The 23,524-nt window shown below is 40.7% G+C and overlaps 1 protein-coding gene across 1 annotated transcript in view; it reads left to right on the top strand.

Moving 5' to 3' along the window:
- The first annotated feature begins 189 nt into the window (after positions 1-189).
- Positions 190-23,524, top strand: part of Polr2b (RNA polymerase II subunit B) — a 45,008-nt gene continuing 21,673 nt past the window's right edge. The window contains exons 1-10 of the mRNA XM_036200677.1: positions 190-328; positions 4,784-4,856; positions 6,965-7,115; positions 12,425-12,537; positions 12,656-12,875; positions 13,420-13,578; positions 16,975-17,139; positions 19,762-19,958; positions 20,101-20,220; positions 20,613-20,799. Of these exons, the coding sequence (XP_036056570.1) occupies positions 310-328; positions 4,784-4,856; positions 6,965-7,115; positions 12,425-12,537; positions 12,656-12,875; positions 13,420-13,578; positions 16,975-17,139; positions 19,762-19,958; positions 20,101-20,220; positions 20,613-20,799 (1,404 nt within the window). The 5' untranslated portion in view covers positions 190-309. The remainder of the gene's footprint in view (positions 329-4,783; positions 4,857-6,964; positions 7,116-12,424; positions 12,538-12,655; positions 12,876-13,419; positions 13,579-16,974; positions 17,140-19,761; positions 19,959-20,100; positions 20,221-20,612; positions 20,800-23,524) is intronic.

Raw genomic sequence — 23,524 nt, 5'->3', positions numbered from 1 at the left:
CACGCAGCAAAGAAACGTTTCATGAACTGGATCCAACTTCTAGCCTAAAAGGGAGCGGTCTTCAGCGGCAGCTGGCGACCCGTCATTTGCGCTTGCGCAGTTCGAGCCCCCCTCCAGGCTTTGCCTGCCGTTTGCGCAGGCGCAAGTCTCACACAATTCCCGCCGCCCCCCCCCCCCCCGTTTGGACGCCGAGGATTCTGGGAACGCCGGAGACGGAAGTTGCTTGTTCTGACTCTTCCAGTTTGCTGCTGCAGTTTTCGTCTCCGGCTTTGTGAATTCGTGTTGAGCGGTCCAGAGACCTTGGCCAAGATGTATGACGCCGACGAGGGTAGGTGACCACGTAAGACACGCCTCGCAGTAGCCGCCTAGGTGGTATGGCGTGGGACCTGCAGGGATGAAGGGTCTACGCCAGCTACCCCATCCCAGTGGTGGCATCCCGGTCGTGGCGCGCGCCCCGCAGCCCTGTTCCTACGCTTTAGCTGGGCTGGCTAGCAGTGTCTGCTCAGGGAACCTAGGGGTAGCTTGATTGCTCTCTACATGGCCTCCTGTTAAATCTGCTATCACCTTCCAGAATCGACATAGTGTGCAAATAAATGCTCATTAACATTAGGGTGTTTTGACGTTGGATGATTTCCTTTTCATCCCAGTCGACTTGAATTTTTTGTTAATAAGTCGACTCACTTTTTTTTTTTTTTAACAGTACAGGAGATTGAACCCAGGGCCTGCACGTACTCTACTTCTGAGCCATATCCATATTCCTGAGCTCAAGTTTTGACCATGTCCTTGTGCTAGATATTGTTATACCCTGGAAATATTAGGGGCAAAGAATGGTTTCCGGTTTGACATTCCTTCACACTGTCTTCATTTTAAGTAAATGCCTTAAAAGATGGCCTTTAAGTGGTCTCTCACTGAGATGACACAGTTCTTGGTATGTATTCCATTTCACAAGGACGTGTTTTCACATGCACACTTCTTAATCCTACCCATTTTATTTTCGTGTTATTGTGGTTTTTGTTTTGTTTTGTTTGACACAGGTTTTTTTTTTTTCCCCCGTGTATCCTATACCAGGCTGGTTTGGAACTCAGTCAGAGATCTTCCTACCTCAGTCTCCTCAGTGCTGGGATTAAAGGCTTGAGCCTCATGTTGTATTTCTTTTTAAAGCTCCCTTTTTACTTCTCTGTGTTCAAACATCATTTTATTCCAGCTCCCAACTTTGTGGCCATCCTACACATCTTTCCTTTTCTTGTGGAGATAATAGACTCAAAAGCTTCAACTTTTAAAATTTGATAACCGTCTCAATTTTATTCATCTCTCATGGAAATCTATTAGAATCATTATACCCTCTTTTAAACTACTCTAACTTGAAGGAAATATAGAAGCTTTAAAACCTTGATTACATTTATTTATTTTGTATATATGTATGTGGGTGCACATGTGGCACATATATAGGTCCTGGGATTTGAACTCAGGTCCTCAGGCTAGGTGGCAGTCATCTTTACCCCTTTAGCCATTTTACCAGCCCTAAAAATGTTTCCGGTCTCCATCTCAGGACCTCTGTGACCCATTATAATCTGATTTTGTTGATGCTCCTATGTTAGAACAGCCTTTTCTGCATGGGCTGTGATTTCTTACTTGATAAATTAGATAGATACTTGAAGTATTATTTAGGTCAGTTGTGGGAGCTCACAGAAGGCTACATCTGGAGGATTATCTTTAAATTGGAGTCCAAAAACAAACCAACCAGACAAACAAAAACACCATTCACCCACCCAACTCTCACCTACTTTTGTGGTACTCAAAATTGTTCATGATTTCCTCCTGAAAACTACTCATCTGTTCTGCTACATCACTTCCACTTAATCATTACTTTTTCTTTTACTTATTACTTATTATTATTTATATTCTTCCTGGATGAACTAATTCATTCTCCATGCTTGCATTTACTGTCCACTTGTGGATGACTTGAATACATTTTGTTTATTTAGACACAGTCTTGGCTGGCATTGAACTCCTGGTGATTTTCTTACCTTAGCCTCCCAGGTGCTGGGATTATGGGCATGAGCTAACATGCCTTGCAATTTAGTTGTCCTGAATATCTAACTCCTAACAGATAACTGGGATATCTCTGAGGCTCTCTAAACTTGCTACTATTCACTCTGACACTTTGTCTATATCTTATACACACACACACACACACACACACACACACACACACACACTACTGATTGAGAATGTGTCTCAGAAAATGTGAATATGTTTGCACCTGCTTGTCTGTTGTGCACCTCCTGTCTCAGCCTTCCTTGTGCCGTGATTATAGGGGTGTGCCAGTGTGCCTGGCTTTTCACATGGGTGCTGGAGATCTGAACTCAGTCTTCATGCTTGTACAGTAAAGCACTTTGCCATCTGAGCTGTCTCCCCAGGTCCCTACCTTGCCTTTTCTTGAGTATGCTATGCTATCTTTCAACATGATGTCTCTCTCGCTCTCTCTCTTTTTTTTTTTTTCCCGAGACAAGGTTTCTCTGTAGCTTCGGAGCCTGTCTTGGACTAGCTCTGTAGACCATGCTGGCCTCGAACTCACAGAGATCCACCTGCCTCTGCCTCCCGAGTGCTGGGATTATAGGCGTGCGACACCACCACCCAGCCATTAACACGACTCTTAAACAGAGATGTCCCTTAATATCTTGACTTTGATCTTCTTTTTCTGCATAAACTTCCCTATTTCTTACTAATTTGCTGATGACTCCAACTTTCCATGTATTATGAAACTTTTCCCTCGGTGTCTGGGATTGACTGCAGGTCTTGTCCATGCTAGGCAACACTTAGCACTGGGCTACATCTCCAGTCCAGTGTGAAAGTTTATTTGAGTGTCATGTTCCTTTTAAAAGTATCTGAAGAGTGAGATATGCTCTATAGAAATATGTTGGGCCACTCTTATCATTTCCCCCTTTTTCTTCTTTGAATTTGCTTCTACATGGCAGTGATATTAAACACTCAGTGCTTTCAAAGCTAGAATCCACTGCTGTTTTACATACCAGTGTCTTTTCCATGTCATTCTAGAACATTCCAGAAGCATGTATTAAAATTGCTTTGAATGTGTATTAGATTTCTGAGTAGAAAGCTCTCAAGCTTTATAGATTAAAAAAATAAAGTACAACAAACTTATTCTATCATAGAAGATGGGACTAAATTTTGTTTTGTTTTGTTTTTGTTTTTCGAGACAGGGTTTTTCTGTGTAGCTTTGTGCCTTTCCTGGATCTTGCTCCGTAGACCAGGCTGGCCTTGAACTCACAAAAATCCACCTGGCTCTGTCTCCCGAGTGCTGGGATCAAAGGCATGCGCCACCACCACCCGGCCCTAAATTTTTAAGGATACATTTTTTTCAAGTGCCTCTTTAATGTTTCTGTGTAATATTTATTATTAATCCTTACATATAGGGAGAGGGATAAAACCAAATTTTGTTACCTAAAAAAATGTCCATGGGGGATGGAGAGATGGTTCAGCAGTTAAGAGTGCATCCTACTTGAGTCTAGAGGACCCAGGTTTGGTTCTTAGCACCCACACCAGGCAACTCTTAGTTCCTTGTAACTCCAGTTCAAGCATATCTAATGCTCACCTTTGCCCTCCACAGACAAGACAGCTGCACGCACATGTATGTGCATGCATGCACACACATAATTAAAAATAAATACCTTTAAAGAAATGTTTGTGAATGGCTGGGAATGTAACTTAGTGATAGAGCACTTGCCTAGCACATGTGAGACCCTCGATTTAATTCCTAGCACCATATAAAACAAAAAGGATCATGAGATTTGTTGGAAGAGTATTAGGAGTTTTTTAGTGACAGTTAAGGCTTCAGAGCAAACAAGTCAGAACTGTATTGCTTTTTCTGACCTCTATCCTGAAACCATGTGACATCATTCTAACAGCATTCTTTATTTACTGGAGAGTTGAAAATTACCTAAATTCAAGGAGAGGATGTATACAACCTTGTATCTGTTTCTTTTTGAGACAGGTTCTCATGATGTAACTCAGGCTGGCCTGGAATTTATAGTGGTCTCCTGTCTCTTGCCTCCTGAGTGCTGGGATTACAGGTGTGCACCAGCATGCCTCTCAGACTCCTTATCTTAATAGTAGGAGTATCACATAGAAGAGCATGAGAGATAGGAAATATAGTCAGGACAATCTTTGGGAAATAGAGTCTCTAGAGACTAGGCATGTTGGCAAATGTCTTTAATCCCAGGACTTGGGAGGCAGAGGCAGGAGGATCTCTAAATTCAAGATCAGTCTCTTCTACATAGTTCCAGACCAGCTAGTCTACATAATGAAACCCTGTCTCAAAGAAGAAAAAAATGTATACATATACACATATGTAGATTGTACATATGTGAACTATGCATATGTACATATATGAAATGTTGCTACAATAGGCCACCCTAGGGTGTTGCTCAGTTATTGAAATTCTTTTCTGTCTCCCAATCCTTGCTTCCAGTCTCTGAGGGTCTTCTTAGTCAGAGGATCTGGCTCCTGCTTAGCTCTTTAGTATGTGGATTTTCTGGAACAGACAGAAATTACAAACTCACCCAACTTAACTGAAGCTTTGTTGTAAAAACCCTGTGTATAGGAAGAATATTAATGTGACATAGGCGTATGTCATTAATTGTCTGAAACTGGGAAAGTGGGATGAAATGACTGTCTTATTCAGCAGAGTGCTAGTTTACTTAATGGGGAAGGTGTGAACCAGTGGCATCTTACTGCCAATGAGCAGAGTGTTTTGTTTTCGCAGATATGCAATATGATGAGGATGATGATGAAATCACTCCAGATTTGTGGCAAGAAGCGTGTTGGATTGTCATCAGGTAACTTTAGACCAAACTGAACAGGTTTTGGTAGTTACTGTAAGATGTGAGGGATATCCTATTACTCTGTACCTTATAGGTAGAGCTTGCTCGGCCTTCTGTGCTTACCATACATTAGTTACTTACCTGGGTTGCTTTGTTTGATCCAGACAGTACTGTATGCAGCTCTGGATGCCAAAGACTGACTGGCTCTGGCTTCAGCCTCCTAAGTGCTGGGGTTGTAGGTGTGCATCACTGTATCTGGCTGCATTTATTTATTTTAAATATTTCTATCTTAGAGAAAAAGCTAAAGAATTAATTTATGGTCTTCATTGGAGCCCCTAATATTTACCTTATACTACCCCCATCCCCCCCCCCTTTTTTTTTTTTTTTTTCAAGACAAGGTTTCTCTGTGTAACAGCCCTGGCTGTCCTGGAATTCACTTTGTAGACCAGGCTGGTCTTGAACTCACAGAGATCCACCTATCTCTGCTTCCTGAGTGCTGGGATTAAAGTCATGTGCCACCACATCCAGCCTGTATTTTCTTTTTCCTCTCCATGTGCATTTCCCCCTAGAAACATTGGAGATTAAGTAGCAGATACTCTTACATAATTACAATACAAGGCAATAATCTTTTAACCTACAGAATCACATTTTGTTGTTATCTCACTTTTTTAAAAAAAGATTTTTTTATTTATTATGTATACAATGTTCTGTCTGCACATATCCCTGCAGGCCAGAAGAGGGCACCAGATTTCATTACAGATGGTTGTAAGCCACCATATGGTTGCTAGGAGTTGAACTCAGGACCTTTGGAAGAGCAAGCAGTGCTCTTCACCTCTGAGCTGTCTCTCCAGCCCCCTTCACTTGTTTTTATAGCAAAGCAAAAAACATTTTCCCCCATCTTATCCTGGACCTAGGGCTATCTACTAGAATTTATTTTTGTGCATTAGTTTTTTGAGGCAGAGTCTCACTGTGTAGGCTAACCTGAGCTGGAACTTGCTGCTTCAGTTCTATGAGTGTTACACATTTTGTAATTGTTTTTAGGTATTTTCTTTTCCTCTTTTTTTTTTCTTTTTTTTTTTTTTTCAATACAGAGTTTCTCAATGTAGCCCTGGCTATACTGGAACTCACTCTGTAGACTAAGTTGGCCTTGAACTCACAGAGATCTACCTGCCTCTGCCTCCTGAGTGCTGGGATTAAAGGCTTGCACCACCATATCTGGTTTGTTTTTAGTTTTTTATTTTATTTTATTACTTTTTGTGTGTTTATATGCCTGTGTGAGTTTGTGTGTGCAGTGTATGCAGGTGTCCACGGAGGCCAGAAGAGGGCATGAGATTTTCTGGAACTGGAGTTAGAGATGATTGTGAACTACCATGTGGGTATTGAACTTGGCTCCTATGGAAGAGCTGCCTGTTCTTGACCGAGGAGCTATGTCTCTAGCACCAGGAATATGGACTCTTGACTATTGAACCATCTCTTCAGCCCCATACATTTTGTTTCAAGACTTATTTTTCTGCCTCCTTCAATCTGAAACAGTTTGTATTTTTTAAAAATAAGAACTCAGGTCCATTACTTTGTACAGTACTTGTGGGTTGTAGTTTGTCTGACTTTCCTTGTAATTGTGTAGCATACTATATTAGATGCACTTACTATATTACTTGTGATGCTAATCTAATTCTGTATTTTTAAATTACTATAAATGAGTAAAGTCACATATCCAAGTTGTAGTTAGTCCAAATTCCTACCCATTTCTAAATGTAACTGAGCTGAAGTAAAACATAGGGACAAGTCCATGCAAAAGCAAGCAAGTGATAAAGTAATAACCTGTTGTGTTAGGAAGCTACACACTTACCAGTGTGACCATGACACCGACAGTCACATTGTATGTAGTAACATGGCAATCTGAAAGCAAAGCTGCCTTATAGTTCTGTTGTACTTTAGTTATTTTGCCCACTTTTCCCCTCCAAAACATAATACTGTCTACAATACTCCTGGCCTTATGCAGTGATTGTCATATATCGATTGACATTTCATCGAGTATTTGTTGAATTGGATTAAATGAAAATGGGGAAATATGCTAGAAAACAAGTGAGTTGCAACTGATAATGAACTTAATATTTTCCTAGTTCTTACTTTGATGAAAAAGGCTTGGTCAGACAGCAGTTGGATTCCTTCGATGAGTTTATTCAGATGTCTGTTCAAAGAATTGTGGAAGACGCACCTCCGATTGACCTGCAGGCTGAGGCTCAGCACGCCAGTGGGGAAGTTGAAGAGCCGGTAAGAAGGTTGCGTTCATGGTGCACAGGCAAAGGGGAGTATTGGCCTGGGTCTTAGTCCAGTACCACCGGTCCAGTACCAGCACACCTCTCTCTCAGCAGCATTTGCAGTGTATGTACAACACATCTACTTAGCTCTGGATTTAATCTAAGGCCTTAATCTCCTTTCAGGTAATATGTATCTTTTGGTATTAGGATGGACTGTCAGGCCTTGTGCACACTAGGTAAAGACTACCCTGAGCTCTGTCTCCTTTCTTTTTTAGTTTTTATTTCATGGCAAGGTCTTGGTAAGTTGCCCAGGCTGGCCTTGAATGGGCTCTGTTGCCAGGCTGGCTTTGAACTCTGTAGCCTTCTGCCTCAGTCTTCCTAGTAGCTGGGATTTACAGGCATGCACCCCTCCTGCTCCCCACACACCCCCTTAGTGAGTCATTAGTAGTTGGGAAGAGGGTACTCAGTATGAACACCTACCTGAAAGAAGTGAGCTAGAAATAGTTATGTTGCTTTAGATGACCCATGTCTGATGTTGTGATCCTCTGCAGTCTAAGAATTGTAGCTTGAAGGACTATTTCTCATTGGTTTATTTATTTAGGGCAAAGTGTCTCTCTCTAACTAGAGCTGGCCTAGAATTCATGATCCTCTTGACTGAGCTTTCTTGAGTAGTGGAATAATAGATATGTCACCATGCCCAGCCTCTTGATTTTTATTTATTGCATGGAATACATGATCACAATATGAGATCAAAAAGGGAAATTACTCAGGTATAATAGTTGGTTTAATTTTTTCACTTAAAATTTTTAATTTATACATAGGCATTTTTCAAATTATTTTATCATAGCAATGGTATAATCTCATGTTTTTGTTTTTTTAAATAAGTGTTTTAAAGAAGCCCAAAATAATGACTGATCATCAACAGTTGCAGAGAAGTAGAGAGGCAGCTGCGGGAGCATGTTGCATTCTGAGAGACAGGGAAATTGTAAAGCTACATGAAGTAGGGACAGTCTCTGAAAGAGAGCTAGAGAAAGAAAGGTTACTATTTCTAGTGGTCTAGTCTCTTTTCTCTAGAGTATAATATAGGGGCTGATCTGTCACTCTTATTCTAATTGGAGCTGCTGCACAGAATTTTGCCTTAAAAGCAAAAGTAAATTGGCTTTTCAGGGACTGTGTTAGAGAATGTACCTTTTTATGTCCCTGGGTCATTTTCTCTTCATGGTCTTTGCATAAGAGGAGAGTTAAAAGTTACACAAATTCTGAGTGCCATTATGGTAAATACTGCACGAAGAAGCCATTTCTAAGGCTAGGCTGATTGGAAAAGATGGGAACTTCAGTTGACAATGAAGGCAGGAATAACTTTCCTCAGCAAGATGGCTTAGGTGTTTCCAAAAGAAAGTAGTTGATGTACTTGGCTTAAGAATTAGGTGGCACCCACAGTAAGCATTGGGTGACATTTGATGTGTCTGGCTTTGTCTTAGGTGAAGGTGTGATCTAGTCAGATCATCAAGGGAGAGATTGTTGAAGGACTGTCAAAGGAGTGTATAAAACATAACTGGTGTAGACTTGAGATGGGAAGGGCCAGAGACAAGGGAAGATTGTACAGGAGCCTACACTGGATGTAGTAGGAATCTTAAAAGTTCTTATTAATGAAATCAAACCTGAGGCAGATTATTGGGGTGAATGTTGGAAGATCAGAGAAGCAGAACAAGCCACAGTTTTCTCACCTCACCAGTTCCTCAGCTGATCTTGTTTCCTCAGACTGCAAGCTTCTGAATCCTCATCCCAATGGCTCTCAGCTAAACTGTGCTCGGAAAGCCTGAATGCTTAACCAGCCGAATGCTTTACTCACTACATGCTTTTTTCTCCTTAGTTCCTGGCCCTCACGCCTTATATACCTTTCTCTTTCTGCCCCCACTCCCTGGGGTTAAAGGTTATGTTTCTGGGATTAAAGACTTGGGTCACCATGCTTAGCTGTTTCTAAAGTGGCCTTGAACACACAGTGATCCACCTGGCTCTGCCTCCCAAGTGATGGGATTAAAGGCGTGTGCCACCACCGCCCAACTTCTGTTAGGGCTTGCTCTGACCCATTATCTAGCCACCATTTTTGGCTTTGTTCTAGTGGCTGTCTGTTCTCTGACCCCAGATATGTTTATTTCGAGGAACACACAATATTTCAGGGAACACAATACCCACCACATTTCCCCTGTTTTTGTCTAAAATTTAAAAAACCTTATAACTAATTCAAGAAAAATCATATCCAATAACTATATACAATATACACAGTCAAGATTACATTAATGATGTCTAGTCCATTAACATTTGACAGATTCAGGCGAAAAACTCCATTATATATAACAATGTCCAGTCCAGTAACATTTGATAAACTCAGACCAAAAATTTTTCAGTACTTATCCTATTTAAAACAAGTAGTTCCCTTTTTAAAAGTATTTTTCTTTTCATAACAGATTCAGTAATCTACCTTTTGTCATTTTTATATCTTTTTTTTTCTTTTTAGAGTAGATTCAGTGATCTACCCATTTATCCCATTATTTCTTCATCTTTTTTTCTCAGAGTAGATTCAGTGATCTACCTCATATCTATATTCTCCTTTTTCTTTTTTAAACAAAAACTCTATTTTTGGGTTAATTGTCAAGTCCTGTATCATTTGTCCAGCTGCTGCATAATGAGAAAGTGCAGGGCTTGTTTCAAGTCCTTGTTCAAGTAGTCTGTCAGGCTGGATCATCTCGAAATTGTCCTGAGCAGTTTGTAGTCCAAAGTCGATCTTTCCATGATGTTAATGGCTTTACCATAGTCCATGTGGCATCATCATTGTGGAGTCCCATCATCCTTTTGAAGATTTCAAAGTCACTGTTAGGCATGATCATGGTTCCCTTTAGATTTTTTTTTTTTTTTTTTTTTTTTTTTTGGTGCCGCCTCTGTGGTTTGGAGCAATCACAATCTCATGTCTGTCTGTCTTTCGGAACCATGAACGTTCTTCCCTAGAAGAGAAAATCTTCACAGAAATTTCTCCCCAGCATTTCTCTTGCCAACCTTTTCCAAACTGACCTTTTCCGATGCTTTCTTGTAACACACTGGTCCTGGCAATTCTTCTCTGAACAAGCAGCAGTAAATTCTTTGTTCCAGGTAGCAGCATCACCGCAATCACCAACACGATGAGAAGCAGCCAGCAACTCGAAGCAGCAGCCACTGCCTCCATGGTCCCACCGACACTGTTTGTGTCTCTGCCCCAGCCAAAGCTTCTCCTAGGCCGGCCTCAAACTCGGGATCCTCCTGTCTCTGTCCCTGCCTCTTTCAGCAAATCTTACTGGCGTGTGACACCACTGAGTGTAGCTTGGGCCTGAGCTAGGGCTCACAAGGCCACAGGCAAGAGGCTTTTTCATGAATTCGTACCATGAACGTTGGGCGCCAACTGGAGGTGACATCTAGGGTAATGTTGGACAGGAAAAGTGGAGGCTTACTTCCCTTGGTTCGCTGACTCTTCCAACTCTCTGTCTTTTGCTTACTCTAGCTTGGGAGAGGAGTGTCAGTATTATTTCCTGCATAAATACCCGCTTAGTCTGTCTCTGAGACTTGGTAATGAGAGAAATCCTGCATTTATTTCTTTCAAAATAGTTCCTCCCATGGATTGCTTTAGGTAATGGGAATCATAGATAGGACTTTATGTAGGCCAGGCAAGGGTTCTACCACTGAGCTATATCCTTGGCCTTTTCCTCTTTTTCAGACTTAGCTGTAGTAAGTCAGATTGGAAGTCACTTTTATAGGAAGGTTTGGGTTTTAAAAACAGGACTAATTGAAGAGTTTTGTTTTTTTCCTGTTGATTAGGGAAACCTCATTCTGAATGAATTTATCTTTTTGTTGTTGTTGTTGTTCTTTGGACACCGTAATTTCCATCCTCAACAAGGAAAGTGTACATGAAAATGTGTAGATCATTACTAGAAATCGGTTTTGATTTGCAGTATGTCTCTGCACTTGCATAGTGCCATCATGTTACACGTAAATTTCCTGGCTGATGTTTTCAAGAGCATCAACAGGTTTGAGAAGAAAGACAAATACCAGGTCCTTATCAGGCCATGTGCCAAGTCCTACACAGTCTCGTTTCTAACTGTCATGATGGAATGTTGTTACATTGGTGAATTTGAAATCATCGATGATTTCAGACCCAGAAAAATGCTTGTGCACCTCATAGGTGGGAAAAGAAATGTGGGGTGGTCAGCCCCAGATTTGAGTAGCACTAAGATCTATAAATAGTAGAATATGCTGCCATTCTGTCTGTTTGGTTTCATGGTACTGACAACCTCAGCCGACATTGTGTTCCCTGAGGAAGCAGGATGAAAATACACGGGAGAAAATTTTGGAGTCCTTTTCTAGGGAAGTAAAACATAAGTAAAATGCCTCCGTGGGGCTGAAATCAGTTTTGATTTTTTTTTTTTTTTTTGAAATAAATTTAGAGAGGATGTCATATGCAATTTTTTGTTTACTTATGGTAGCAGAAGTCTGTTTGAGCCAGGCATAGTAATGTATACCTGGAATCTCAGCGTGTGAGGGAAGAGGCAGGAGGGTCAGGACTTGAAAGCCAGCCTTGGATATAATGTCAAGATGGATAGTGAGGCCATTTTGAGCTAAATGAGATCATTTCTCAACTCTCCCACTCCCAATAAAAAAGACTTCTTTGTCTTCTTTAAGGAAGCAATCAGATATAAGAGAACATCTCTGTGGGCTGGAGAGATGAATGATCTGAGTTTGGTTCCTTCCACTCCTGTTGAGTTTCTCATACCCTCTTTTGGCTTCCTTAGGTACTTACACAGGCAGCATTCACTTTCAAAGACAGTATACACATTACCACATTATCCAGAAATAGAATTTTCTTTTTTAAGATTTGCTTTGTAGACCAGGCTAGCCTCAAACTCAGGGAGATCTGCCTGCTCTTGCCTCCTGAGTGCTGGGATTAAAGGTATGTGCCACCATGGATGGCATAAAAATAAATCATAACAAAAGTGACAAACCATATCACTGTAATATAAATTTTAATTTTAGAATATCTTCACATTAGTAAAATTGATGAATTTTTATCAGTTTGTAGAGTTGCTTCTACTTAAAATGCTAATGTCAATTAAAATAGTCATTAAAACTTTTAATATGTGTTTTGAAATAAGATCTTGCTATATAGCCAGGCCTGGCTTTAAACTCCTGATTCTCTCACATTGGTCTTCAAGACATACACTAAGACTAAGAGCCTGGCCTTCAAAACTTGTATAGGGAAAATTATTTATTCTTTTCATGCTTTTTGTTTAATTTCAGCCAAGATATTTACTGAAATTTGAACAAATTTACCTCTCCAAACCTACTCATTGGGAAAGAGATGGTGCCCCTTCACCAATGATGCCGAATGAAGCCAGGTTAAGAAATCTCACGTAAGAGATACCTTTTTCTTTGTTATCACTTGACATTGAATAAAATTCAGAAAATGTGCCGTAGCTGGTTGCTTTCGCAGACAACTCATGGCCACCTCTGACCCACTTTTGTTGGAAGGTACTCAGCCCCGCTTTATGTTGACATAACCAAGACGGTCATTAAAGAGGGTGAGGAGCAGCTGCAGACTCAGCACCAGAAAACCTTCATAGGGAAGATCCCCATCATGCTACGCTCCACTTACTGCCTGCTGAATGGCCTAACAGACCGTGACCTGTGCGAGCTGAACGAGTGTCCTCTGGATCCCGGGGGCTACTTTATTATTAATGGATCAGAAAAGGTACAGTGGCGCTAATAAAGATGGTTAACAGTTAAATTATTACAGTTCAGTTAAAAAGTGTACCTTCTCGGGGGTGGAGACAGTTCAGAGGATGATAAGAGCACTTGCTACTCTTGCAGAGGATCAGAATCTGGTTTCCAGCGCCCCCACATGGAGTGGCATAATCATCTATAATTCCATTTCCAGGGATCTGATGCCCTCCTCTGGCCTCCATGAGTACCTGTGTACACACACACACACACACAAATAAATCTTTACAAAAAGAAAAGAAAAAAGTGCATATTCCTGCAGATAACCTGAAAGTGACAGTTGAATTATTAAGGCATGACAGCTAAACGTAACATAACTAAAGCTTTGTGTAGTTGTATGTAACATGTGCTAAAAGTTTGGCCAGTTGTTGAAGCTTGTATATTTTACAAAGTGTGAGCCTGTATGACTGACTAAATAACCAATTAAATAAATAAATAAAATAAGGTTTGCTTCTTGCCACTTTAGTGAATGACGTTTAGGGTTTCTTGACTGTAACTTTTTACTGTATCTGTAGGTTCTGATAGCTCAAGAGAAAATGGCAACAAACACAGTCTATGTGTTTGCCAAAAAGGATTCCAAATACGCCTACACAGGAGAATGTCGCTCGTGTCTGGAGAATTCATCCCGACCCACCAGTACCATATGGGTTAGCATGCTCGCGAGAGGAGGACAGGTATGCTGTGTCCTGGGATATATGACGTTTGGGCTGTTCCTTTGTGGTTTACTTATTTTTGTACTGAGCATTGAACCTAGGACCTTGTACATTCTAGGAAAGGGCTCTATCACTGAGCTACATCCCCAGCTCTGTCTTATTTCTTGTTTTATAATTTACCACACTATATTTTTTTTTAAGATTTTGTTTATTTTTTGTTTTTTGAGCCAGGTTCTAACTATGTAGCTCAGTTTTTTCTGGAACTCGTCTAGTTTTGGACTTAACAGAGAGGCCTACTTCTGGCTCTGAAGTGTGGGGATTAAAAAGTGTGTGCCATTGTGCCTGAGTTATTTATTTTTAATTATGTGTATGTGTGTGTTTATATGTGGATATGTGCATGTGAGTGCAGTTGCTTAAAAAGGATCTCTTTGGAGCTGTATTCACAGGCAGTTAGGAGCTGCTCAATGTTGGTGGTGGAAATTGACTTTTCTGCAAGAGCAGTACATGCTCTTAGTCCTTGAGTCATGTCTCCAGCCCCACCAGATTATTTTCTTAACTAAAATATTTTTTTAAAAATCACATTTATAGCTGGGTGCACGCCTTTAATCCCAGCACTCGGGAGGCAGAGGCAGGTAGATCTTTGTGATTTCGGTGCCAGGCTAGGCTACAGAGTGAGTTCCAGGAAAGACTCCAAAGCTATACAGAGAAATCCCGTCTCAAAAAAACAAAACAAAAAACAAAACAAAACAAAAAAGTACATTTATTTAGTGTGTGTATGTGCATGTGCACACATGCCACAGTGCACATTTGAGGAGAATTTGGATAATCACTTCTTTTACCAATGTCCCCTTCTATTTTCATATGCGAATTCTGTTTTAAGCAAGACAGTTTTGGATGTGGTAACTGTATGATATAGGATTGTTTTTTAATCTTCTGCTTGTCCTGAAGTAAAATTGTGTGTGTGTGTTCATGTAGAGGCTGGAGAACAACCTTGAATGTCATTCCTGAGAAGCCCTCCACTTTGTTTTGGAGAGTCTCATTGAGCTGCAGCTCTCTGAATAGAATAAGGTTGCTAACCAATTAACCCCAGGGATCCCTCTGTCTCTGCTTTCCCATTGTGGAGATTACAAGTGGAAGCCACCACATGTAGCTTCTTATTTTGAAATTTGTGTTTGTGTTTTTCCTGCATGTATATCTGTGCCACGTGTGTGCTGTGCTCACATCGGCCAGAAGGTGTTGGATCCCCTGAGGCTGGAGTTACAGATGGTTGTGAGCTGCCATGTGGGTTCTGGGATGCAAACCTGGGTCCTCTGGAAGAGCAGTGTTCTTGATTCATGCACAGCTCTTTGTGTGGATTCTGGAGATGGAACTCAGGCCTTCATGCTTGCTGCAGCAGATCCTTCACTGACTGAGGCATCTTCTCAGTCTGCTGAAGTGCTATTTAAAAAGAAAATTTGATTTATTTTATTATGTGTATGGGAGGGAGCCTGCATGAATGCCTGTGTACTACATGCACCAGATGTCCAGGGAGGCCAGAAGAGGGGTCTCCTGGAACTGGAGTTAAAGAAGGTTGAGCTCTGCCATGTGGTAGAACAGCCAGCATTCTTACTTGATGAGTCATCTCTCTAGTCACTAAAACCAATTTTAAAATGTTTATCCTGTATGTGTAGGTGATGATAGGGCAGGGACGTGGGCCAGAGGACAACTCTGGAGCCAGTTCTCTTTCACCTTCTTTGTGGATTCTGATTATTGAAGTCAGGTCTCAAGGCTTTACCACCTGACCCATCTTGATGGTGATACAAATAATTGACTGAAGGGAATGTTAGATGTCCAAGTAGAAACACCCGAATAGTAGTTGGAGAGACAAAAGCTGACGATGTAGCTTAAGATTCAAGATGAAGATTTGAGTTTAATATCTATACTTGTTTCTGGATAAACATGTGAGATGGAATAAGCTTCCCATGGGAGGAGTTGGGGAGTGGGAGAGGGGAATGACAGTGGAATCATGACTGAAATTGTGAGGTCAGCAGGAGGTAGAACAGATTTGAAGCTGAGAACTATGACTAAAACTGGAAACTATGTTAGCATGGGCTGGTAACTTTTTTGGGGTTTGTATGTGTATACAGTTCAAGAGGAAGAAACTAGAGAAGAGATGCTTACACATGAGAGGCCGTTCATTTAGAGAGTATCCAAATAGATGAGCTCTGACTTCATATTTACTTTTCATTCTGTGCTTAGCTTTTCCCATATTACTTCTTCTTTTTAACCTAACGTATTTTGAGAAAGGATCTCTATGTAGCCCTGGTGGTCCAGAAACTCACAGAGATCTGCCCCTCTGCTTCTGGGTGCTGGGATTAAAGACATTCATACAATGACCAGCACCCTTAATCTATTTGTTTGTTTGTTTGTTTGTTTTTCGAGACAGGGTTTCTCTGTAGCTTTGGAGCCTGTCCTGCACTAGCTCTGTAGATCAGGCTGGCCTCGAACTCAGAGATCCTCCTGCCTCTGCCTCCCGAGTGCTGAGATTACAGGCATGCGCCACCTCCGCCCGGCCCTATTTCTTGATTTATTTTGATGTATATAAGTCTTGTGTCTCTTGTGTATGTATGTACACAATGTGCATTCCTAATAGTCACAAAGATCATTAGAGTGCATAAGGTCATTTAGGACTGAACTTAAAGATACTTGTGAGTTGCTATATGGGTGCTGGGACCGAACCTGGGTCCTTTGCAGGAACAGCAAGTGCTCTTAACCACCAATTTCCCCAGCACCCCTCACATACTTTTTGTTCCTCTCCTACTGTGGACAGGGGATGGCAAGGTAACAGTCGTTTTTTATTCTGTGGCAGCCAAAGTCATTTCCAGATGTGGTATTTGGTGGTTCTTAGAGAATCTTGGCAAGCAGATGGTAGATAATTAAAGTTCTCTTAGATTTAAATGACCAGCTTGTTCATAAAGCAGTTAGCCTGCTGGGTGTGTTGGTGCAAACCCTTAATCTCCGCACTCCAGAGGCACAGGCAGGCAGATCACTGTGAGTTCTAGGACAGCTGGGCTAATTAAAAAACAAAAAACTAGTAAGCTTATTTCAGTAGTTTTTTGTTGTTGTTTTTTTGTGGTTTTTTGTTTTTTTGAGACAGGGTTTCTCTGTAGCTTTGGAGCCTGTCTTGGACTAGCTCTGTAGACCAGGCTGTCCTTGAACTCACAGAGATCCACTTGCCTCTACCTCCCAAGTGCTGGGATTACAGGTGTGCACTGCCACCACCACCCGGCTGTTTCAGTGGTTTTTAAAAGAAGCTTTGGACAATGGATAGACATGCTTCTTTTGAAATGTATAACATATGCACTAAATGAGCCATTTGCTATTTTGTGTTTCTCTGAGCTCTTGTATGTTCGTGTTCTGATAACATTTCTTTTCTAGGGTGCGAAGAAGAGTGCTATAGGCCAGCGCATCGTGGCAACTTTACCATACATCAAGCAGGAAGTTCCCATCATAATTGTGTTCAGAGCACTAGGTTTTGTGTCTGATAGAGATATTTTAGAACATATCATTTATGACTTTGAAGACCCAGAGATGATGGAAATGGTAATGAGAAAGCACATGAATGTTTCCTGTTTGTAAGAAGCTTAGAGATTGTGATTACGCTGATATTAAAGCAGCAGGCATGCTCTTAGGAGCAGTGTACCTGCCACGCACCTGCGCATTTACTGTCACGTAGTGAAAGCTCAGCTCAGCCAAGTCTCCTCCCGACAGTTCTCTACGAAAGAGACTTGAAAAGTGGAGGCTGCTGGAGTGCACTGAAGCAGCGTGAGGAAGTGACCATGAGGAAACGGAAAATGCCAGGCTGTGCAGTGTAGGAAAAAACGGAAGAGGAGTAGTTGATAGCTGGTTTTTGTTTTTAAACTTTCTGTTTGAAAGAATCTCTACCTTTCAGGGTTGGGGATTTAGCTCAGTGGTAGAGTGCTTGCCTAGCAAGCACAAGGCCTGGGGTTCCATCCTCAGCTCCACAAAAAAAGAATCTCTAACTTTCAGGGAAATTGAAAGAATAGTACTAGAACTTTCTTTATTCAGATTCAGTTAGGTTTGTCACATTTTCTACCTTACTCTTTTCTGGACCATTTGGGAATAAGTTGTAGATGTCATGCTGGTTTAGTGCAGTGTTTATTTCCTAGGAAACAGAACATTCATTGATATAATCATAGTATAGTTAGGTTTTGTTTTGTTTTGTTTTTACGAGACATGGTTTCTTTTGTGTAACAGCTCTGGTTGTCCTGGAACTTGCTTTGTAGACCAGGCTGGCCTCAAGTCTCATAGAGGTCTGCCTGCCTCTGCCTCCCAAGTGCTGGGATTAAAGGTGTACGCTACCACCACTCAACATAGTATAATTATTAAAATCAAGAAATTAAAGGGTTGGGGATTTAGCTCAGTGGTAGAGCACTTGCCTAGCAAGCGCAAGGCCCTAGGTTCGATCCTCAGCTCAAAAAAGAAAAAAAAGAAAAGAAAGAAATTAAAAAATAAATCAATTTGGCAAGATGGCTCAGAAGTTAAAAGTTCTTACTGAAAGCCTGAAAACTTCAGTTGAGTACCCAGAACATATATAAAGGTGGATGGAGACAACCAGATCTGCAGAGTAGACCCCAGCCTCCACAGCACACAAACTAATAATAATAGTGACATTAGAGCCAGCAGATGGGTCAGTAAGGGAAGGTGTCTGCCACCAAACCTGTCTCGGTGAAGTAAAAGAATTGACTGGCTTTAAATATATTGGTTTTTGAAAATTATTGTCTGTTCTTTTAGTTCTTATGAAGTATAGGCTTCATATTCAATATTCACAGAATGCATAATTTTTAATCTTCTGAAAGTACATTTTAATTGTTATGCCTTTTTTTCAAAACCCAATAACCTTACCCAAATAATTTTGTAATAACAGTGATACCAGGTTTCTTTTAAAAAGTAATTGCTTGACCCACCGTACTTCTGGAAATTTTATTGTTTTTGTTTGAGGCAGGGTCTTGCTTTTTGCCCAGATTGGCCTAGATCTCACTGTGTGTACCAGGCTGGCAGTCTTCTCGACTCTGTTTCTCCAGTGCTGGGATTGCAGGCATGTGCCACCATGTCTGGCCTTGACCAGTGTATACAGCTTTTTCCTGACCTTTGGTTCCAGAATTAGGATTTGTATGTTTAGAACTATGGATGAATAAGAGAACACACTGAAGCCACATTCTAGAAAAGCATTTCCATATATATGATAGGATATATGATTGAGGGGTAATTATAGATGCCAAACTACTAATTGCTACCCTGATTTATTATGTCCACTCTTGTGTACAATTGGAAATTGAGAACTTTAAAATTGAAATAGAACTCAGGAAAAAAATTAATAATTGATTTTTATTTTATATGCATTGGTGTTCTGTCTGCATGTTTGTGTGAGGTGTCAGAAGGCCAGGAACTGGAATTAATAGACAGTTGTGAATTGCCATGTGGGTGCTGGGAATTGAACCTGGGTCCTCTGGAAGAGCTGCCAGTGCTCTTAACCTCTGAGCCATTTCTCCAGCCCTAGGAAAAAGCTTTTTTGGGGGGTCGGTGGGAGTAGGAGTGCTGGAGATTAAAACCTAGGTCCTCATGTGCTAGGCAAGCTCTCAGACAGTGAGTTACAGTCCTAGCAAGAATTATTTTAGCCAACCCTTTCCTAGATAGCAAACTATTAACTTGATTGCTCCGAGGCCATGGATAGTATCAGGCATGGAATATGGGTCAGTCCAACAGTGCAGTGTTGAAGTAGTCTCCTTTTCGGTGCAGTGAGTGATTTCATTTATAGGTTAAGTGTTTCTCCAACAAGCACCGAAAAGAAAACTATTCATTTGTAGCTCTGCAAATTTTAATTGCATCATGAAACTTCTCTAAATATATTTGAAATATCTAGAAGAATATCTTGTTTTTGGTTTTAAAACATTGGTCATTAAAATATAAAAAGCAAACATGCTACTTTTAAATTAATGGAATTACTTGTATTTTTCGAGAAACCGAATCGTTTACACTGGGTGGATTTTGACAGATCTATATCTCTGAGGAACCTTCTAGGTCTGAAATATTGTGATCCCTTGACTTTCTAGCAATAGGTTAGAGAGTTATTCCACATATTAATAAAGCCACATTAGGCAAAAATATAAATCTGATAAAAGTTTACTGTAAATTGTTTGGTAGGTTAAACCATCTCTTGATGAAGCCTTTGTCATCCAAGAACAGAATGTTGCCTTAAACTTCATTGGTTCAAGAGGGGCAAAGCCTGGTGTTACCAAGGAGAAAAGAATTAAATATGCAAAAGAAGTCTTACAGAAAGAAATGCTGCCTCATGTTGGTGTCAGTGATTTCTGTGAGACCAAAAAAGCCTATTTCTTGGGGTAAGTTAATTTTACTATTTGAGAATCTTTGCTAAGTTACTATTGAGATGTTTTCATTAAAGCTAAGGGTGTTTGTTATGAGCTGTGTTTTGAGATATGTCACGAAAAGCCAAAAATGAAGTGTTTTCATTTTCTTTTCTAGGTATATGGTTCATAGGTTACTTCTAGCAGCTTTGGGTAGAAGAGAACTAGACGACAGAGATCACTATGGAAACAAAAGATTGGATCTTGCTGGGCCTCTGCTAGCATTCTTATTTAGAGGGTAAGGAATTACAGAATGCCTAAGTAGAGAGAATTCATCACTTCATTTATAAGTAGGTCTTCCTTAGTGTCCCAGAGTGGCTCCCATGGCCTCCTTATACATGAGGACTGCGGATTTAAACTCATGTCCATATGCTTTCAGAGATACTTTTGTTAACTGCCCCATTTCCTCAGATGCCTGATCAGTACATTTTAGCCTTTTTTGATCATTGCCTCACTAAAGACTTTTTCTTTAGTACTTTGTCTTAATTGTACTCCATGTGTATATAGAGTATGTGAACCTAAAAAGAGTGATACAGACTTACCCTGCCAGGGCCTTTTTTGTGGGTGGGATTGTCTCTGTTGAAGAGTTTTGTAGACTTTTCTATTTACAGTACACTGTCTTATTTGTAGAATGTTTAAGAATTTGCTGAAAGAAGTACGGATCTATGCACAGAAGTTTATTGACCGTGGGAAGGACTTTAACTTGGAGCTGGCAATTAAAACTAGAATCATATCTGATGGGCTAAAATACTCCTTAGCCACTGGGAACTGGGGTGACCAGAAGAAAGCTCATCAAGCCAGAGCTGGCGTGTCCCAGGTGAGGTGACATTGTGCCTGTGCATTCATGGGAAAGAGTTATGGCAGTTTTTCATTTCACTGAATATACGTGATTTTGTTTTTGTTTTCCTTGGTCAGATGTAAAATTTACTAGGGATTTTTGAATAACGAGATAAAAGTTTTTCTTAAATTACCTGTCACCATTAGAGAGTTCAGTTTTTGGCTTGTAATGTAGAAACTCAGGGTAGTAAACTAGAATAGTTGTGATCTGAAAAAGTCAGAAACCAGTGGCATTTTCATAGGGCAGGGGAAATAACAGGGTCTCTATATACAGCCCGGCCGGCCTCACACTAGTGTCCCTCTTTCCTTACCCTCCAGAATCCTAGGATTACAGTCTGTGCCAGCAAAATTTTTGTCTCAAAAGCTCCATGTTAGAAACTAATCCAGAAAATGTCTAGGCATGCTCTTTATTTGAAAATATATTTCTTAAAGTTGGTGTGGTGGCTCCTACTTATAGTCCTAGTACTCTGGAGGCAGGAGCAATAAGACTGCTTCAAGTTTGAGGCTAGCCTGTGCTAGAGAGTCAGAGCCCTATGTCAGAAGACAAAGAGTGGTGCTTCCAATGCTTTTCTGTTCCTTAAAAACGTGTTTTATTCCTTTCTTTCTTTTTTCTTTTTTTTTCAAGACAAGGTTTCTCTGTGTAGCCCTGGCTGATGTGGAACTTGCTCTATAAGACTAGGCTGGCCAGCTGGGTGGTGGTGGTGGTGGTGGTGCACACCTTTAATCCCGGCACTCAGGAGGCAGAGTCAGGCAGATCTCTGTGAGTTCAAGGCCACCCTGGTCTGCAGAGTGAGTTCCAGGACAGGAACCAAAACTACACAGAGAAACCCTGTCTCGAAAAACCAAAAAAAAAAAAAAAAAAAAAAAAAACTAAACTGGCCTTGAACACAGAGATTCACCTGCCTCTGCCTCCCCGGTGTTGGGATTAAAGGCATGCACTACCAATGTCCAGCTTTTATTTATTTACATGTGTATGTGTGTGTGAATTCCTGGGCACCAAGTTCATGCACCATCCTACTGAACCCAGGAGAGGGCATTGAGGAGAAGGTGCTAGGGTTGGAACCCAGGTCCTCTGCAAGAGCAGTACATGCTCTTAAGTGCTGAGCCATCTTTCCAGGCCCAAATTTGTATATACTTGTATATTTTTGGAGATACTGGAGTTTGAACCTAGGATCTTGTACTAGGATCTAACACTGAGCTACACATACTCCAGCCCTTAATTCTATAATCATTTGCATGTATAATGAATGTACCTATTTGCAGGTACAATAGTGGGGGAAAACTATTGATTTATTTATTTTTTTTAATTGAGATAGGGTTTCATATAGCTCAGCTGTCTTCAGATTTGCTGTGTAGTTAAAGGTGACCTTGAATTTCTGATCCTTTTGCCTTTACCTTCCAAGTGCTAGAATTACCAGTGTATAGCACTTTGTCCCCTTTATGAGGTACTGGAGATTAAACCCAGAGGTAGAACCTTGCTAGCCAAGCATGCTACCAACTGAGCTATATCCTCTAGGGGAAGCTCTAAAATTCTTTTAAAATTATATTTGAAATAGTTAGGGAGATACATACACCACGATGCATATGTGGTGGTTGGATGACAATGTGTGGGAGTCTTATCTTCAACTGTGTGGAAGGTACTCACCTTTTACCCAATGGCCCACCTAGTAAAGCTTTGTAAATACTCATTGGGCATTTAGCTTTTGTAGAGCTAGTTTTTGGCGATAAAGTCTCCCTACTAGGCTGTGCGGGCCTTCAACTTAGACATTCCTCTTGTTTCTGCTCTTAAGTGTTGGGGTTGCAGGTGTGCACCATCAGGCCTAGCATACATAATTTGTTTTTGTTTTTGTTTTTGTTTTGTTGTTGTTGTTGTTATTTTGAGACAGGGTTTCTCCATGTAGGACGGCCTTGAACTCACAGAAATCCACCTGGCTGTGCTTCCCAAGAGCTGGGATTAAAGGCATGCACCACCGCCACCAATGCCCGTTTTTTGTTTTGTTTTGTTTTGTTTTTAAAGATTTATTTATTATGTACACAGTGTTCTGCCTGCATGTTTTGCCTGCAGGCCAGAAAAGGGTATCAGATGTCATTACAGATGGTTGTGAGCCACCATGTGGTTGCTGGGAATTGAACTCGACCTTTGGAAGAACATCCAGTGCTCTTAACCTCTGAGCCATCTCCAGCCTTCGTACATATTTTCATAGTTTTAAAGCTAGCTAGTGTCAGTATTACTTGGTTGATTTGGTGTTCAGATTCCAATTTTAAGCTCCTGATCCCTAGAAACATAGATACTTTAAGAGGCTGCTGGTAGCTAAGTTAGGTTTCTAGTTGCTTTTCATTCAGTAAGGATTTATTTAGTGTACTTGTAATTCTGAGTTCAGAACATGAATTAGATACTACCCTAGCCTTTAGGAGGTCATCAAGCATCTACTGAAGAAACAGATTCATGCATATGTAGCTCTTAAGATGGCCTGAGTAGAGTATGATAAATGCTACATTATGAATTCAGCTCAGTGATTGCCATTGGCCCTGTGATATGTCAGGTACCAAACCAGCTCATTAGAGATTTCAAGATGGATAAAGCACGATCTCCTATCTCCAGTGGTTTACTGTTCACACTTGCCAATAAACGTAACTAAAAGAAGGCTCTGTAAGTATGAGAGAGAGTTATATAAGCTGCTCTGGGAATGCTGACAAGACATTCA

This window comes from Onychomys torridus, chromosome 10 (assembly GCF_903995425.1).
Source record: "Onychomys torridus chromosome 10, mOncTor1.1, whole genome shotgun sequence".
In the NCBI taxonomy this organism is placed as follows: domain Eukaryota; kingdom Metazoa; phylum Chordata; class Mammalia; order Rodentia; family Cricetidae; genus Onychomys; species Onychomys torridus.
Note: the sequence above shows the minus strand (reverse complement) of the source record. Positions and strands in the feature narration are given on the sequence as shown.